This window comes from Oreochromis niloticus, linkage group LG23, assembly GCF_001858045.2.
Source record: "Oreochromis niloticus isolate F11D_XX linkage group LG23, O_niloticus_UMD_NMBU, whole genome shotgun sequence".
Taxonomy (NCBI): Eukaryota; Metazoa; Chordata; class Actinopteri; order Cichliformes; family Cichlidae; genus Oreochromis; species Oreochromis niloticus.
Window position 1 is genome coordinate 7535832 of NC_031986.2, and position 18649 is coordinate 7554480.

Here is an 18649-nt window from a genome sequence, read left to right on the forward strand (position 1 = left end):
TGGCAGCCTGTTACAGCAGCTCCGCTCATTCTGAGCTTCTTTCTTATCTCCTCTTTATTTTCTCGTAATTTTTTGTAACTAAAGTTTTAGCAATTTTTTTAAAAACAAATTTCCCACAAGTGGGACTAATAAAGGTTATCTTATCAAAACTATAGACCGCACATAAAAGGTGGACATCATAGGTTTGTAGAGGTACTAAGTAACTATAAAGATAATAGAAAATGTAACACAGCAGATTGATGTGCTTGGAGAAAAGCTTCCTAGGCTGCGTTTGGTAGAGTGTAAACCTTCCCAAATCCACTTACGAGCGGAGCAGAGCTGTTAAGTTGATACGATCCAGGTCCAGCTTTCACACAGTAGTAAAATCCTAAAAAGTGAATGTGTCAGTCATGAAAATACTATTTTCAGCATAACCTGTAAGCCCACAGACTAATATAAACCTGTTAACAACAGCACCTTAAATTGAAGTGTTAAGCTTTAAGCCATTTGTTACAGTTTTGCTCTTGTGTTATTGCTTTAATAAACGTCACTGCTTCTGCTTCAACTAAATCGACTCATCTGCTGTGCATGGCTATGATTGTTAAGCTACGAGTGGGCAATCACTGTTCAAGGGAAGGGAAAGGATCAGAGACCGCACAATTAAATTTTGTAATGTCTGTTTGCCTGCTGGTAGTGGTCATGTCTGGGTTAATGGCCAATACTGAATGACTATGAGAAGGAACATCATATGGAAAATGTGAATCGTGAGAAGGGGAGTGAGGGCTTGGGATTTCCACCTTTCTCTCCACAGAAGAAGAAGTCTTTGTAAAAAGATCTTTGAAATTTTTCTGCATAAAAGGGCATCATAAACGCTTTTGGAGAATTTGAAATGGGATGGTTAAATAAAAAGCTGAAGTGTTTGGGATTCCACATCGGGGCCTTTTGAAGAGGACACTGCTGAATTGATAACAATGGTGGATTTGCAGCGGGGTGTCCCCAGTGGCGCTGTGGCCAGGGATCTGTCCACTCCGTCCTCATTAAAACAGCCCCATACCCATGTGTTTATGAGGGATGAAGGGTAAAGCACAAAGAAGGAGACAGAGGGAGAGGGAAACAAGGGTAAGAAGAAGCGAAACGCAGCACTTTCGAGGTTTGTCATGATGTAAATTAATGATAGGTATTTTTAGCTGGGGATCTAATCATCATGTGTGTGGAGACAGCGCTCCAGCAAAGTGAAACAGGAAAAAGAAACGAGGTAATAAATGAGAAAATGGCTAATTTTCTTGAACAGCATGAGGTAGATGTGTAGGTTTGCCATTGCTTTTGAGCAGCTCAGCAGAAAATTAGCTTGGATGTGTTTTGACGATACAGCAGGAGTCCAGGAAAACGTATAATTTATAAGGCCATCACTGTTGGAATGAGAGTGTTCATCAGTCACTTTGATTTTTTATTTTGTATTGTGATCAGAAACGCAAAGATGAAACGATATTTTTTTTCTTCTATATAAACAGGGGGTTTCATCAGTATTCCCAGTGGGTGATATCGTTCAACAAAGAAAGTTCCAAACAAAATCTAGGTAAATTAATACTTTGAGTTTTGGCCAGTATGGTAAAAAAAAAAAAAAAAAAAAGTCTTGAAGTTTGTCAAGGTCTGACAAACATGTAATCAGTCTCAATTAAAAAATACTCAGGGGCAGACACCCACTCTGCTTTTAAGATTAGGTTTAAAACTTTGTGATAAAGTTTATAGTTAAGGTTGGACCAGGTGACCCCGAATCCTCCCTTAGTTATGCTGCAGCAGGCCTAGGCTGCTGGTGAGGTTTTCCATGATGTTTGTGTTTCTTTGCGCCACTTTATATTTAATCATTAGTCATTATTAGTCTTTTGTGAAGGAGTGTGGTTGTCCCCTCCCCAAGCCTGGTTCAGATTTCTTCTTGTTAAAAGGGAGTATTTCCTCCCCACAGTTGTAGAGTGCACAGGAGGTCGTTTGATTGCTGGGGTTTTCATTGTATTAATAGAGCTGACTGTTGTTATGATTTGGTGCTATATAAAGAAAAAATAATTATTTAACTGTTTGAACTATCATTTTAAGAAAAAAAATTAGCTCATTTTAAATTTGATGGCAGCAACATGCCAACTGTTTTGGAACTAGGTTTGTTAAAGCATGTATCCCATCCGTGTATGCCAGTGGAGCAGTAGTGTAGAAAAGGTCACAATAGCAAGTCTTTTCCAAAAGGTGTAAACATCCACAAATTGTATGGGTACAATGCACAGACACACATATCTACTAATTACTGATAAGTAACAATCTGAACCCCCCCCCCCCCACTAGGAATTCACAAACCAAAACTGAATCACAAACTTCTTGCATGGCTGGAAATTACTGAAGTTATGTTTAATTACTCCAGTTAGTGACGGATCTAACAGACCCTGAAGCTATAATAACCTATATCAGAGCAGTCAAAGCAAAAATGACCTAAAAGAAAATTAACTACCATACGGATGTTATAAAGGGGGAAACTATACATAGAAGTCAAAAGTTGGGCCTCTATATTTAAAAGTCTGTGGGGACTGACTTGATTATGAAATCAGCTTCCCAGTTGGCTTCATTTATTTTTTTTAAATATCATTGTACTTGATGAACTCTCACCTTTGTTCTTTTCCGAGGCAAAGCTTTGGTTGCACTTTCAGAACATAATATAGCAAAATTTCATTTTTTTTAACTGTACATCAGCCCTCACAACTAAAAAGCATAAAAACAGATCAGAAACAAATAAACTAAACTAGAACAAACAATAAAGAAATTTCTGTTAGGTCGAATATTTCTTTGTTGTAACAATGCTTCTTGGTAATAAATCTTATGCTGTTGGAAAGCCTGTTTATTTCCCCTTAAGTGGTGCAACATTAAACCCTTGAAATTTTCTCTGCCAATGCCAAACAGTTTATTCTGGCATTGACTGCTGTTTGGTGTGATTTACTGGATTGGATGATTAAAGTCTGAAGAAACAATTCAAACTATCCAAATCAGTCAACGGTAGTATGTTTAGAGCAGACACCAATTGAACACTATAGCAAGGTCCATGCTCACAGATGCCGCTAATTGTAGGTACACACCTGATTGCGGGCATCTCATTGTCAGCACCTGAAGTTCAAAACAAGAATCAGTAGCACAATAAGCTGTTTGGCACTGACAGAGACGATTTGGTTGGTTTTTCAAGGCCACAACCCACATACTCAACTCTGCATTGTATTTTGCTTACAGATGTGGCACCATTTAATGGGAAATAAATATGCTTATCAAACTATATAAGATTTATTGCCAAGAAGCATTGTTCCAACAAAGAAATAACCGACCAAAAATACACTTCCTTACTTTTTATACAGTTTATACGCTGTATTTAAGCACTGGAAAGAAAATGACTACAAAAACACGACAACGCTTCTACATTTTGTAAAACAAAAATGAAGCAGTACAACTAATTACCACCATAATTTGATGCCACTCCCTGTTATCGCTCTCCTAATCATACTCTACTTCCTCGAATATTAATGAATGAAGGTTCGGCTCTTAGAAAGCTGAATCAGGTCACATTATGCAGATCTGAGCTCGTCTCTCCGAAGACAAAAGAGCGCATGGCTGAAACCATGGGGAACATGGAACTCATAAACAAGGTTAAAAGGGGTTAACAATTGGTGTGAAGTGTTCTTCGAGATAGATACCTCGGTCATTATGCCTCATTTTTAAGCCATCAGAATCAGTTTTTATCTCCAAGGGTCATGTGGAAGAATGAATATACATTAAGAGCTCGTCTACGCCTTCCCAGAGGTGCATGTAATTATAGGAACCTGTTGAGGCAACAGTACTTTTCTCCTTCCTAAACTTACATTAAATTGTCAAAGTATACAAGGTCTAACAGCATGGGAAGGGAGAAGGAAAGAAGTGAATAATTAAACTTCCTTTTTAATGTTTAATCTTGGTGATTAATGTCAGTGGAAAAACCTATTTGCCCTTACACCCGAGGGGAATACTTATGAGCTTTGAGCTTGTAGTTATATGATTACATTTATGGGCACGGTGCTAATCTTAACGTGTGCGAAGCTTGAGGCGCCAAGGTAGTGAAGCAGCACGAGAGGCTGAACAGTTCTCCAGCTTGACTGTGAACCCCTGCCAACTCCAGTTGCCCTGTGACCTCCACTATTGCCTATTTCCTTTAGTTTCTTACCATTATTTGTCAAAAATGTATGAAACGCTATAGTTCAGCACGTTCTCTCTCACTGAAGTGAAGAGTTCTCAACCTTTCTTTGAACTTTTCTCAGCACTTTACTTACCAGCCGTAGTCGTGAGGACATCCGTAGTGTTTCTGAGCCCCATGAAGTCAAACTGGTAAAGCCTCCAGTATTTCTGATCAGATGTCTCCACTGAGTTTCGCTTCCATTTGTACACAATCTCATCTCGTGGGTAGCCGTCTGGAAACCACAAGGAGAATTTGGTGTAAACGAAAGAATATGAAAGGGAGAGAAAGGTAGAAATAAAAGTTTAAATAAAGAATACAGAAAGGATTGTTGCAACAATGCAGTTTTTATTGTATGCCTGAATTATATATGTTATATACAGCAAGTTTTTGTTGGACTGCAGACCAACTGAACTACTCGTTTCCTTGAAATCTATTATGTACAACCATGGTGAACAAATACTCATTGCATTATTTACTGTAGTGTTCATCTTAACCTCTTAAAGTTGAGTCTCATTATAGGATGGTCATTTGGGAATACCAAATAGGTAAAAATTACATATTATGGGTAGAAATGAACCTAGCCCAAGCCTAACTCTAGATGGGTCACAGGCAACCTAGCAGATGATGAGGTTAGCACATGCTTTGAGTCACAAACTCTGTATTTTTTAGTGTACCAAACAAATTGTTGTTCATTGTTATTATAATACCGAGAAATTAATTCAAATTAAATAAGTTGCTGCCAAACTTTGGTATTGGAGCACATTTGGGTTAAGCTGCTGTTGCCTAAAGAGCAGTGCTGTTATGTTACAAGAAAAGAAAATTAGGTTACATTAGGAAACTTACAACTGTTGCGGCTTTTGTTTAGTTACGGCTGTTCGTGCACCTATCGTGACGTTGGCAGTATGACTGCGTTTCTACAATAATTTCAATGATACATCCTTACAGTCGCTCAGAGGTTTAGAGGTTCAGAGTTTGGTTATTATTATTTTTTTCAAACTGTTGATGCTATTGAGACAAAAGATGTGACTTTATGAAGAAAACTTTAAAAAGAAGGTTTTTTATTTCCTGTTTAAATTCTACTGCTTATACCAGCGCTGATGTGGAGGTTTTGTATTCGTGGGGACACCAGTCGTTCAAGAGAATGCTAAAGTGAGTCTGCCTCTCAGATAGTGTTTTTTGCAGGTTTTCTTTCCAAAATGCAAACTGTCCAAGCCTGAGGAAACACCTTGTCCAAAGAAAAAGTTTTCATATTGTGAGTTGCTTAAAATAATTAAGAAGTGTGGCATTATTTTGTTAGAGACCATTTTAAATTCTGTTCTATGTCCTCACCAATAGGTGGCCAGCAGTCTGGATCCAGACCCAGACACCATTCTTTATGTACCCACACATCTTACTGGATTTTGACTGACTATTATTTTCTATCAAAACGCTAGACAGGCCACTGGGGACCTGGTACATGTTAAAAGGTAATGGTAAAAAGAGAGCCTCTAAGCTACTTTTAAAGAAAAAGATAATAGAAGTGGCTGACTTTTTCTTAATAAAAATGGATTTTTCTTTTAATGTAGTGTGTTGTCAGATATGTATTTCCCATATATACTTCTGTTACACGCCCATTGTTCCACTTCAGTGACATGTAAAAGTGATTTTTCCATGGAGTGCTTACAAGGAGAATGGCCTCCTCAAAAGGCTTTAAAGCTGGAGCAACTATGTTCTGTACTAATTCTGGAGATGTTCAACCTCAAAATGGCACAGTTTCACAGGCAGGGCATTGCTCGGGGGTAGACATTAGACACAACCACTAGCAAGCACATTGGGAATTTTCTTGAAAGCTAATACATCAACAACACTGGTGTCTCCTTGTAAGTAAAAGAAAAAAAGCTGAGCTCAATTGACAAGTTGAACCAGTTTTACATACAGAAATGAGTGACAGCAGTAATGAGCAAGTGGCAAGGCTTGTCGTGCCCTGTACTGGCAACCAGACTAATTATGTAAATGGTCTGATTTAGAGGATAGCCATCTACAACCAAGAGGAGCAATCACCATGATGCAAGAGGGATGTAGTTGGCAAATATTATTGCCATCATATTTCTCTTGGTATGTTTATACAGTTATCTTTTCTGCAGACAGTATTACCATTGTGTTGCCAGTGTATCTCCATAGCTACAAGAGCCTTCATGCTTTTAAAAGCCCCCTGAAGCCACATGTTCTTTCACAATCTTATAAATTACAGCTGTCTGTGGCCTTGGTTCTAATATTCTCTCTTCCAACTCTCCAAACAAAGAAGACAAGAGAGGCCGTCTTCTGCCACATCCCTCTAAACAAAGCCACTTAATTAAATTTGATTTCTTTTAGCTTTTTTATATAATGCAAGCTAATAGAAGACATCATTCCTCTTTTTCAACAAGCCCGTGGTCCTGAACCACAACCACTTAAAGGATTAAGAAGTTCAAATCACGTATACACATATATACATATAAATAGACTAAGAGATTTTAAGAAGAAAGGACATTCTGTCCAAAAGTAAGAGTTTACTGTGCTTAGTAACGATTAGCTGACTAAAAAAGTGACGGAAAAGAAAAGACAGAGCCTGCAAGCACATTGTACAGAAGGTCAGTAGAGGTTCATTTCCAGCGTCAGCTGCTTTGGGAATATGCTTAAACTCTAAGCACTGGATTGCGTCCCTTGTTCTTCACAGTGACACCCAAAGATTTGACATTTTAGATGAGCTTTTCAAAATGAAAACAAGAACACAAAACCAGAGCGACATGAATGCTCGGCCACGACTGAACATGAACCTTTGTGGGGGTTTCAAGTACTGTAAAAACCCCTGTGGCAGCCATGATGGAAGTCTTGTGCTTTCTTTGTTTGAGCATGATGGAGTGAGGACTGCTGATTGCATCTTTTAATGCATGACTAGCCTGTTTCAATAGCACTGAGATACACTGATGTTTCTTGATTGTTACACACTAGCAGCACAGCTTTAAGGATGGCAATATCAGTTTGTTGGTCAGTGGAGGTCCTACACCCCTTGTCAGGACTGAAATATCTAAAAAAAAAACTGGAACCCAGAGGATAAATGCTTCTGAATTTGAAAAGTTTCTTGTCTTTATATGTAACACCACTGGCAGATTGACACTTTTTGGCTTTTACCAAAATATCTGAACAATTAGTGGATGAAATACTCGAGCCAAGAGAAATTCACAACTCTTCTGCCATGCCAATGCAAGTTCAACATTTTATGGAATCAAAGGGTTCTCTTAGAAGTGAGGCATGCAGTCATTGTCCACAGAATCAAAATGATTTGAAGCTTTACTTTTTTTTCTCTTCCACTATGCAGCTGACATTTGTGTTTTTGAACAAAATGCCTTCAAAAATACTGGATTTCATACAGCTTATTACAGACAGTCATGTTCTCCTCAATTCACAATAACAATCATCTCAATGTTCTTATTACTGTAAGGTAAAGACCCCACGATAATGGAGAGAAAAACCAACAATGACCCCTGAGCAAGTACTTGGTGACAGTGGGAAGGAAAAACTCCCTTTTAACAGGAAGGAACCTCTCAGGCAGAACCAGGCTCTGCCGCAACCGGTTGGGGGTCAATGGCAATGAATGGTAGTAAGTTCAGTGACTGGCCTCTTAATTATATTAAAGTTGTGCCATACATCGGTTCACGACAAATGCCTGCAAACTAATTAAATCCCCATCATTTCTCTGAAGTGCTGATTGTCAAATGTTACAGCGATAACACAGCAATAAGAATGCATTACCATTTAGACTGAAGCGCTGCTCTATGTGGCCTCTCACAGGAGGTCTTGTTTTAATTTACAGTGCAGACTTTGTAAGGTTACTTAAACCTAGCAGCATCTTGTGACAAATATTCCATTTCTCATATTTAATGATGCATGCTTTTGAAATGTAAATATCCTTCATATGTTGCACCACACTAGGTATTTTTAAAGAAAGTGACTGAAGCACAGCTCTGATGTGGAGAGCTGCATGAGTGCAAAGTGCCTGTAATGATGGCTTGTTAGTTTTATCGTTTGCTACCTTTTATACTGAGATCGCCATTTAACAGAAATCACTATCATAAAGAGACTAGACTAACAAAGAAAAATAGAGCAGCTTAAAAGCATCTTTGAAACAAGGTGAAGCCACTAATTCAAAACATGTTTTCAAGGTGTCGGATTGCTTGCATAATGCCTGTCAGGAATACAGCTGCTATCGAAAAATACTCTGAATTAATAAGAGAAATTAGTGAGGCCATGAACGCATCCATCAAGAATATTATGTTCCATCTCAATATATGAAACTGATTGCAGCCGTAATGGGGAGGTTTCTAATTTGCTTCATGATGAAGAGAGAACATTTTAAAAGCCTTGAACATTAGACTTTGACAGTATTATGACACATCAGCTGCTGCGTGCCTTGAGTGGTAACACAGAGATGTAGGTGGATGTTACTGCACACTAGAAGGCTGCACGTGATTGGACAGAGGTGAAAAGTGAGGGACAATTGTGGCTTCATTTTCAGATGTCATTCTAGTGTGGCTCTGGCCCCCTCTCTCTCTCTGTCTATCCTCCTGCTCCCCTACAGCAGCGCTTCATATCGTGGACCATCTGCCGTGGAATATGCCACTTATAGGCTGGCAACTCGTCTATGCGTAACAGAAGAAGACGACCTGAGAGAAACACTTGCTGCTCAGTTGTACTGCACCGTTAAGACTGATGGAAATTGGCTTTTTTGGAGCTTCGAAATGGATAAACAGGTTATCAAAGACACATGCAGAGATGGATGCTGTCTCCAGAATAAGGGACATTCAAATAAATAAATAAATAAATATAAAATAAGAATTTCTTTAAATCCATTCTATGACAGATACAAATGTAGTTTCTATCGCTCCATAAAGGGAACCTATCGTGCTAATTCCCAGCCACATATTTTTATTCTAGATGTGAGTCACAGATAGACTGTAAGAAATTAACAGGAGATTCATATTAGATTCATAGTTCAAAATAACTTTCATCTTACACTATTCTATTCCCCCTCCCTTTAAGCCAATGTTTCATTTGTTTGGGTGACCCTTGTGGCCTGGCCTCCACAGTCACCTGACCTAAACCTAATAGAGATGGTTTGGGATGAGATGGACCACAGAGTGAAGGCAAAAGGGCCAACAAGTTCTCCACATCTCTGGGAACTCCTTCAAGACTGTTGGAAAACCACTTCAGGTGACGATCTCAAGAAGCTCATCAAGAGAATGCCAAGAGTGCAAAGCAGTAATCAAAGCAAAGGGCGGCTATTTTGAAGAATCTAAAACATAAAACATATTTTGAGTTATTTCACGTTTTTTTATTTACTACATAGTTCCATATGTGTTCATTCATAGTTTTGATGAGTTCAGTGAGAATCTGCAATGTAAATAGTCGTGAAAATAAAGATAACCAAATACATGAGTAAGCATGGCCAAACTTTTGACTGGTAGTGTAAACAAAACTAAATTTAAAGAATTTAAAGACTTTAAATCAGTGCCATTGAAGGTACTAGCTGCTTAGCCTTGGTGCAATTTTCTGCCTGTAGCAGCAATGGAAAATGTCCTGTTTTGCAGTTTTTAAGAAAGTCGTCAATCAAGTTCTTCCTTTAGTCGAGGTTTACCTGTTCACCAAATTTCCTGAAATTAAACTCAGATGGGTTTGCCTGATGTTACTGACAGATGTCATTAATTTTCTCTTTGATGGAGGATAAATGTCCAACCACATGGACCATGGAAAAAAGGTTTATTTACTGCAAAACCTTTCACTAAGAGAAGAGAAATAATGGAAGCCAATTTACGGTCAATAGCTCTTTCAGTAACTGCAGTACTGACTCATCACACAGTGAACAAATTCTATATATGTTTGAAAATGGCCGTTGGATTATCTGAACTCAATGCTGGGTGGAGGTTTAATAATGGGCGCTGACAAATACTGCCATCTGTAGCTGCACTGGGTAATGATTATTATGTAAAATAAATCAGAGAAAGATTTCTGGGCCAACAGAATGACCTGTCAAACATAATCGAATGTGATTTTTATCTTTTAGGTGATGGGCTTGGTAATGAGATGCAGGGGAGACTAATTTCATGGCAGCAAAAAAGCTTCTTGCATTGCTTTTATTGACTTGATTTTCTTTTATGATATTTGGGGAGTTTCTGACTATGTAAAGGAACAGTCAAACATTCTGGAAAAAGTGTTCCTTCGCTCGATTGTGATAAAAAAAAATGATTGGAAAGAAAAAACAGTATTTTTAACTAATTAATTCTAAATCTTATTTCAAAGGTTTCCTTCCAATATAATGACTTTTGTGATTCATTTGACCATTTCTATGTCTTGGGATAAGTGGGATGTACTGTACTGATTAAAACAAAATAACAAACACCTGCATGGACCGCATAGAGATATTGTGCCAGAAAATTACATAACTATGACGTTTTTGAGCTGATGTTAATGCCACAGGATGTTTGGAACTCTGCAGTTACTGAGTCAGTAGAGTGTTGGCAACTTTTACGTTACTTTCATGGCTGCGTCTTTGCGGTTTGCTTTGCAGTAATACAATGCTTCCACTTTGTAATGGGCCAATAACTTTGTCCATATGGAATACGTAGAGCTCTGGTCAATATCCACTTCAAGGTCTCCTGCACATCTCGACTGCTTCCAAAGTGTAGTTTTTGATTTTGTACTGGCCTAGTCCAGGAGCTGTGTTTCACTGCCCCATTGATCCACTAAAGTCAACAGCTGTACTTATACTGCTACACCATCATCATTCCATCCATTTCATCCAATTACTAACTGGTACGTTATATATATGTGCATATAGCTTGTGGTAATATTCTGGGATTTTAAACATGGTTCAAATTTTATATAATTAAAAAATACTTTTTTTTCATTATATAATTAAATAATGCAACCCTGGAAGACTCTAACTCGAGCAGCAGAGCAGCTTCACTGCAAACACACCACTGAATTAAAACAGAGGATATTTGCTGAGGATTAGCAGCTCCCCTTTTTCAGCCACTAAACAATAAAACTGGGTTTGTCCTTGTTTACTAAGGGACTGCATGGAGATATTGTGCCAGAAAATCTGCACCCCCTCCCTTGCATTTGCATTTTCAGGTGTTTAGTGCTTTTCAGCCTGGCGGGTGGGCAGGGCGGTGGGGACATGAGGTGCTTTTGTCTGTGAGGGGTACTGTGAGAGAAACACAAATAAAAATTGGTTTTACATGTCACAACTGTGGACCACTGGATCCTACTATCACATTTTCTTTTCTTTTTTCTGGTTCCTGATGGTCAGTTGTATTTTTCCAGATTTTAAATGGCATACAGCAGGTCCAGTGCCCTGTGGCCAAAGCTGCCAACAAGGATAATGTTTTTCATGACATTGTAAAATGCTTTGAAACCCTGAAAAGCAACCTTGAACATATGATTTGTACAAGCCTGAGCTCAATAATCCATTTCAGACATTTCTTTCCCTTATATGACACCACTGAAAACCTTCACTAGCTCAAGAACAGCTCGTAGAGAACTTCCCTTTGTTTCCATGGCGGAGCAGCTGAAAACTTGACTGTCCTGCAGCTCAACCTGACAAAACAGCTTTGGGAAGAATTAAAGTGGAAACTGTGAGCCAGGGCTTCTCATCCAACATCAGTGTCTGGAAGAATGTTAAAAAATGATTATGCACACACTCCTAAACCTTGTGGAAACCCTTCCCAGAAGAGTTGAAGCTGTTATAGCTGCAAAGGGTGGGCCGACATCATATTCAACCCTATGGATTAAAAGTGGGATGTCAATTAAGTTCATATCCGTTTCAAGGCAGACAAGCAAAAACATTTGGCAATATCATGTATTCTGCTTGGGAGAAGCAGCCAATCAGAAGAATGATGGCTTAAAAGAAAGAGGAACTGACATAAACAACAGGTTTCAGATGGAGGATGAAATGAATGGCTCACCAAGGCTCATTATAAGATAAATGTGGATCATTTTGAGCTAATAATTAACGTGCTGCTGGAAAGGAGCAGAATAGCCCCTTTACTATGTAGTAAATACCCATTTAACACTGTGTTCCATTGGCAGCAATGTGTGATTTATCATGTGGCTTATTAAATATTTCTCTCTATATGTGTACCTTCCTATTCCCCCTGATTGGTGACTCCCTGTAAAACTGGGACACCCTTTTTTTCTTTCTGGGAAATAATCACCTGCTCCTGTTGCCTTCCACACCACCTCTCAAGTGTAAGGCAGACTGTGTTGAGTCAATGTCGTGTGATTGGAGGACATGGGGAACAGTAATGACACCAAACCTGGGCAGTATGGGGTTATGCTTTTAGTGACCAACAACCTCATTCAGCTGCATCAGTCTGAAGTGACTTTAATGTGGTTTTAATCCGAGCTCACGGCACCACTTTTTATGAGCCACATTTCAGAGACGGTGGAAGCTCCATGGTGTTTGTGCCAGCAGCTCACTTTCAAATACTGGACCACATCAAGATTTGAGCTGGCTGGCCAACAAGTTCTCATCATGATGGGTAATAAAATGCTGGGGGTTTTGCCAGATGCGTCTTTTGTCTCCACATTACACACAAGGTGTTCTTTGGCAACGTCGCTCTGACACACCAGATGCAGTAATATCAACTGCTGAGAGATAACAGTTTCCCAGGCAGGATATCCTCTTTGCATCTTGTGGACACCACTGTATTTTGTCACTTTTTAACAATTTGACACTTTCTAACAATTTTCTCATTTTTCTTCTACTTTCACTTGCTGCTTAAGCTTAGTTCTTTAAAACTACTTGGTTGAGTTTAGACACAAGGACATTTTGAGGGTCAGGACTTTAACATTTTACATTCTATCATCCACTTTGTACTTTTCCTGCATCAATTTATGGTGGAGATAATAACAATAATAATAATAATGGATTGCATTTATATAGCGCTTTTCGAGACCCTCAAAGCGCTTTACAATTCTACTATTCATTCACTCTCACATTCACTCACATTCACACACTGGGGGAGAATAAATACAAAATGCAGTTTTTTAATAACAATTTAATTTATTAAGGGAAAAAAAGCTAGTTGAGATAAAAATAATGCATGAAGTTCTTAGGTGTCAACTTTTTAAATTTAATATTATCCCTGTTGAATCAACATACAGACACTCAGGATCTACTCTGCTGTTCTTTTGGTTACTTGATTCCAGATAAGATTTAGTCTAACAACCTGACACCTTTTGTTTGATGGGGGCGGCTGTGGCTCAGGTGGTAGTGCAGGCCATCTACCAGTTGGAAGGTTGGTGGAGTGACCCCCAGTGCTTCTTGTCCTTGTGTGAAAGTATCCTTGGACAAGATACTTAAAACTGAATTGCCGATACATCGGATTACATTGGAGTGTGAAAGTTAGATATAAAAGTGCTTAGATAAAAGCACTGCATGTGTGTGACTGGGTGAATGAGACGCTCTTTGAGCTTTTTGAGTGCTCAAAATTGAAAGACACTTTAGGTGTACCCATCCATTTGCTGAAGTAACTTGCTTAAGTGTGGATGTAGGACTTCTAAATCCATTTATGTATTTTAAAACTCCTGGACTTCAGTAACTCAGGTGAGTTTCAGCATGAGTTCACTTTGGAAACTTTTTGCACATTCAAACCATGTTGTATGTGGTTTCATAGTGTGGTGGTTTACACATTCACCTAACAAGAAAAAAATCCCTGGTTTGATCCCGGAAAGAGACCAATCCCTTTAGGGTTGTGTAAGGGGATCTGCCAAATCAAACACATGGAACTACCCACTGTGAATCAATTCAGTTTTATTTATAGAGTCGCCTCAAAGCCCTTTATATTGCAGGTTAAAGGCGCTACAATAATACAGAAAAAACTCCAACAATCCCTTATGAGAGGGGTGTCCAACTCCAGGCCTCAAGGGCCAGTGTCCTGCAGGTTTTAGATGTGTCCTTGATCCAACACAGCTGATTTAAGTGGTTAAATGACCTCCTCAACATGCCTTGAAGTTCTCCAGAGGCCTGGTAATGAACTAATCATTTGATTCAGGTGTGTTGACCAAGGGTGATATCGAAAACTTGCAGGTCACCAGCCCTTGAGGCCTGGAGTTGGAGACTCCTGCCTTATGAGCAAACACTTAGCAACAGTGGGAAGGAAAAACTCCTTTGTAACAGGAGGAAACCTCTTTATGATAAAGTGGGGCCTCGTTACTTAAGACCTTGTATGTGAGGGTAATGATTTTAAATTAGATTCTGGATTGAATAATGTAAAGAAGCCATATGCGGTGACACTCATGAATAAGGGGTTAGCTGAAAGTAGTTGCTTTCTCCCAAAAAGTTTATTTTTTTCATCTGGACTTAGCGTTTTCAGTGGGACAAACGTTTCACTCATCCAAGAGACTTCTTTGGTCTCAGCTAACTACAGGTTTCCCCAACCTTATAAACAGTACATCTGCACAATGACTGAAACTAGCACCACTGAATGAACAATGGGGTGTTAGGTCAGTTCCTTGATGATTAATATGCAAATTGTAATATCCAAAAAGCTGCTTTCTCTTTTTTCACTTCTTAGTTATTGTGTGTGTGGGATTACCAAAAAATTAATTGGTTATATGAACTCAAATTCATAGTTTGGGAAGGGAACAAAAGACCCAGCCCTGACACTCATCACTGAATGATGCTCAAGTGCTGCAGTGATTTTAATACTTACATAAATCCTTAATATGTTTCTTTACTGTTTTCATACTTTCAGTCATCTGTAAGGCACTTTGAACTGCACTAGCCTACACCAAAGATGCTATACAAATAAAGTTTGATTGACTGATAGCACTTTTTCTCTTAGCCTTTAATTTACTTTCTATTTGGTTTCCATTTTTTCTCCAGGACATTTCCCACCTCCTTTAAAAGTCTTGCCTTAGAGGTGTATAGGCACGAGTATCTGCATATTTATGTGTGTTTTCCGTGTCTGTGTGCATGCTAATCCCAATACTCACAGCTAGAGAAGATGAGAGGACAGGAGTGTTCATCCATTGGGAAATTATGGAGCTGCAGCTGGCACTCTGCGTTGATGGTCATCCTGAAGAGTAAGACAAGTGCAGAGAGACAGAAGCACTTAGACAAAGATATTCAAGGCAGTAAACTCGGCCCATGAAGCACATGGTCTGAGTGCACTGGATTCATCACTGCTTATATCACATTATGCACTACAGTATAAGAGCACTGGCTTCCACCCAGATTCTACAAGTTCACAATTGGTTGCTTGGTTGATGTGTAAAATCCCTGAAAATGGCACAAATGTTTTAACATCAGTATCAGTTCTGGTTTTTCAGTCATGTCAGGACCCCAAGGCATGTCAGCTTCTAAAAACAGGAGTTCTCAGCTAAGATCACTGGACAAGTCACTACACCCGCTCTTAAGGAAAAGCAGCAGTGATTAAAAAGACACATGGGATTCATCATACAAGTAAGGTAAAAACTTAAATCCAATTCAAGTTATATGCTCTACGTGTCACTTTAATAAATCATCCTAAAAATAATTTGCACTGGATACGATAAGGGCTGTAAAAATGACACCGTCATGAAAATGGGCTTTTTCTTTGACTTGTGTTGTTGTGTCTTTGTCGCTGCTACAATTCCTCATTAAACGCCTGACTTGGAGCACAAAAGAGGAGCCTTTGTCAAAGCAAGAAGGGGGCTGCCTCGCTCGTCTTGTTCCGAGGTGAACAAAGTGCAGATGATGTACAGTTCCAATTTGCATTTTTGCTTCCATCCTTGTCGGGAGTCAGAAAAGCCAAATTGTGAGAGTGGAGCTGAGGTGAAAAAGAACAAGCAGCAACGAATCCGGCGGAGATGAGAGAGATGTGTCAGTCAAGGTGAATATGGCCTAAATATACGTCTCTTTGACACTTAATAGCCTGCTAACGAAGCAAGACTTTTCAAATTCATCACAGAAAGAAATGCTAGAAAAAATAAAATGAGCTCTTAAAAGCAAAAACTTTTAGGCCAAGTGTGTTTTTTTGAAGAAGAAGACTTTGTTAAGAGGATTACTTTTCCTTATTTGTGAGAGGAATCAGTCTTTCTAGGTGCCAACATGCAGCAGTCGTTTGAAATTTCCTCGCTTGCTAGCATTAATACACAGCTGTGGGTAAGTTAGCTTTTTAGATATGAGCAAAACAAGCACATTTTGTTTGCTGCCTTTTTGATTTAGAAATATCCTACTCACCGTTCGGAGAAACTAAATGATTATTAAAGCTGCTGCTCTCATTTTTTTTCTTTAGCACACTGAACAACATTATCTTGTGTAGCTAAATGACTGCTTACACCACGTAGCTGCTAGCTGTCTTGTGAGTAACTTGAACATCGAGAGGTTACTGTAACCATACTCAGATTTAAAACTGTAAGGTGAACTTAGCATAACCCCAGACATAAATATCTAATTTCCTGCTATTTCTTTAGCTTGTTTGGTGCTAATCTGTAGTCACAAACTTTTTTCACTTGCCTATAAACTGTCTGGTTTAGCAAAAGAGAAAATAAAAAAACAGTTAGCTTAAAAAGCGACAGCTATACGAGTTCAGTATCACTACCACACCCAGGCCTGATAACTGCTAGACTTGTTGAATCAAGAGGTAACTTCAACAAAACCTATCTGACAAAGTGAAATAGGCTAAAAGATCTAAAGAAACTGCTGAGAACTAAAGTCATTGGCATCTGTCAGCGTGGAATGGGTTATAAATCCATTTGTAACCCGGGCCTATATTGAACCGCTGTGAGAGCCATTGTCCACAAATGGATAAAAACAAAACAAACTTGGAACAGTGGTGAACCTTCCCAGCAGTGGCTGGACTACCAAACTAACTCCAGGAGTGCTGATATGATCTGGGTAAAAAAGAACCCAGAACAACACCTTTAGTACTGCAGACCTCACTTAAGATGGACAGTGCTTGTATGAATGAGGCATGTTGTATAAAGCGCTACGAGTGCTCAAGAAAAATAGAAAAGCCCTACATTAAAACCGGCCAATTTACCATAAGCCCCACCCACCTGCTTTTCAAACCTGTTTTGGAGATGCAGCCAATCAGAAGAAACCTGTCTTCAGTGGAAGAGGGAACTGAACTAAAATTTTCTGTTTTAAGATCTAGTATCAGATTACAAAATGATTTTTTTGAACTCCCCTTTAACTGCTACTGAAATACTTTGTAGAGCTGATGGGAACAGCCACATCAGCTGCTAATTCCTGTGGGTGTGTCACCACAAGTGACCCCTTTCACATTAGAGATAATCATTAAGTCTTTTGTTGATATTAAAATATTGATTAGTGCAGCTATAAACTTGGTGTTTCACAGCAGTGCATTTTAATCTTGAACCACTGAACCCCTGTTGATAACAGGCATATTTATGGCTCAATTTAGAAGTTCATGATCACACTGTTATTAACCTCTACAACATCCAAAATCATCCTGCTACAATTATTCCTCCCATAATTTAAAAATGGAAGCGGGCTGTCTGAAAAGTGGCTCCCTTCTGAGTATTTGCACAAGCAGGCATCACAGCATACCCAGGGAACTAACTGAAATTTGCCAGTCAAGACAAAGGAATGAAATGCCAGAGTCTCACACCCTAGTCATTTTGGGAAATGCTGTTTATTGAATTTATTTGCCTCCATGACAGGACCTGAACTGTCCTGAAATAGCAGCAGTTGTGCATCTGCACCACAAAATGTCTGAAAACAAACACTCAAGGCGGTTCCTTGCCATTAGGCCAGCTCTAGCTCGAAATACTAGGTGCACAGGTGAAATTTGATCTTCAAGACAGAAAAAAAAGCTCATGTCAGAGCTTGAGGACTCATAAACCCAGATGCCACTCCACTTTAAAAGGAACCCGTCCACTCGAATCCTGAGTGTTTTCTGCTGTAGGTGCAGACACACAGTCGGGGGGTGGTCATAAGGCCATCACCTTCACCTGTGTGTCATTACTCAGCCACTGAAAGGCTGTCAGAACGAAAGCAACAAATCGAACAGAAACACAAGAGTTTCATCTTACTGCACCAAAGGTAAAGAATGCTATGTGGTACAGAAACTCATGTAAAGTGAGAAAGATGCAGTTAGAATTTAAAAAGAGACAAATCAAAATCGCATTGCTGGGAGTTCTGTATGTGTGGGAGGTGCTGCTTTCTACAACAACCAATATCATATTATTTACTGTTACTAAAATGATTTATACAACTGTAATGTTCCTGAGATTTTATTTGACTCTTTATTGTTCTGGATCTGCCTTCTGTGTTTCTCTGTCTGTGTCTTCCTGTTTGTCTATGTGACTCACCAACTGCAGTCAAATAGTGAATTTTACTTCTGAAGGTGTTTTTACATGGCAGCTATAATAATGGCTGGTCTTTTGCTAAAGGAAGGCGCCCCGTTG

At 39.1% G+C, this 18649-nt stretch overlaps 1 protein-coding gene across 3 annotated transcripts in view; it reads right to left on the bottom strand.

Annotated features, from left to right (window-relative positions):
* The window catches only part of LOC100689728 (gamma-aminobutyric acid receptor subunit gamma-3), a 147878-nt gene that overhangs the window by 34026 nt on the left and 95203 nt on the right, over nucleotides 1-18649 (bottom strand). For all 3 annotated transcript variants that reach the window (XR_001223983.3, XM_003440929.5, XM_013268949.3), the window contains exons 6-7: nucleotides 15230-15312; nucleotides 4308-4445 (exon numbers count right to left, since the gene is read on the bottom strand). Coding sequence is in view for 2 of the 3 variants with exons in the window: in XM_003440929.5 (XP_003440977.1) it covers nucleotides 4308-4445; nucleotides 15230-15312 (221 nt within the window). In the remaining variant the exon portion in view is untranslated. The remainder of the gene's footprint in view (nucleotides 1-4307; nucleotides 4446-15229; nucleotides 15313-18649) is intronic.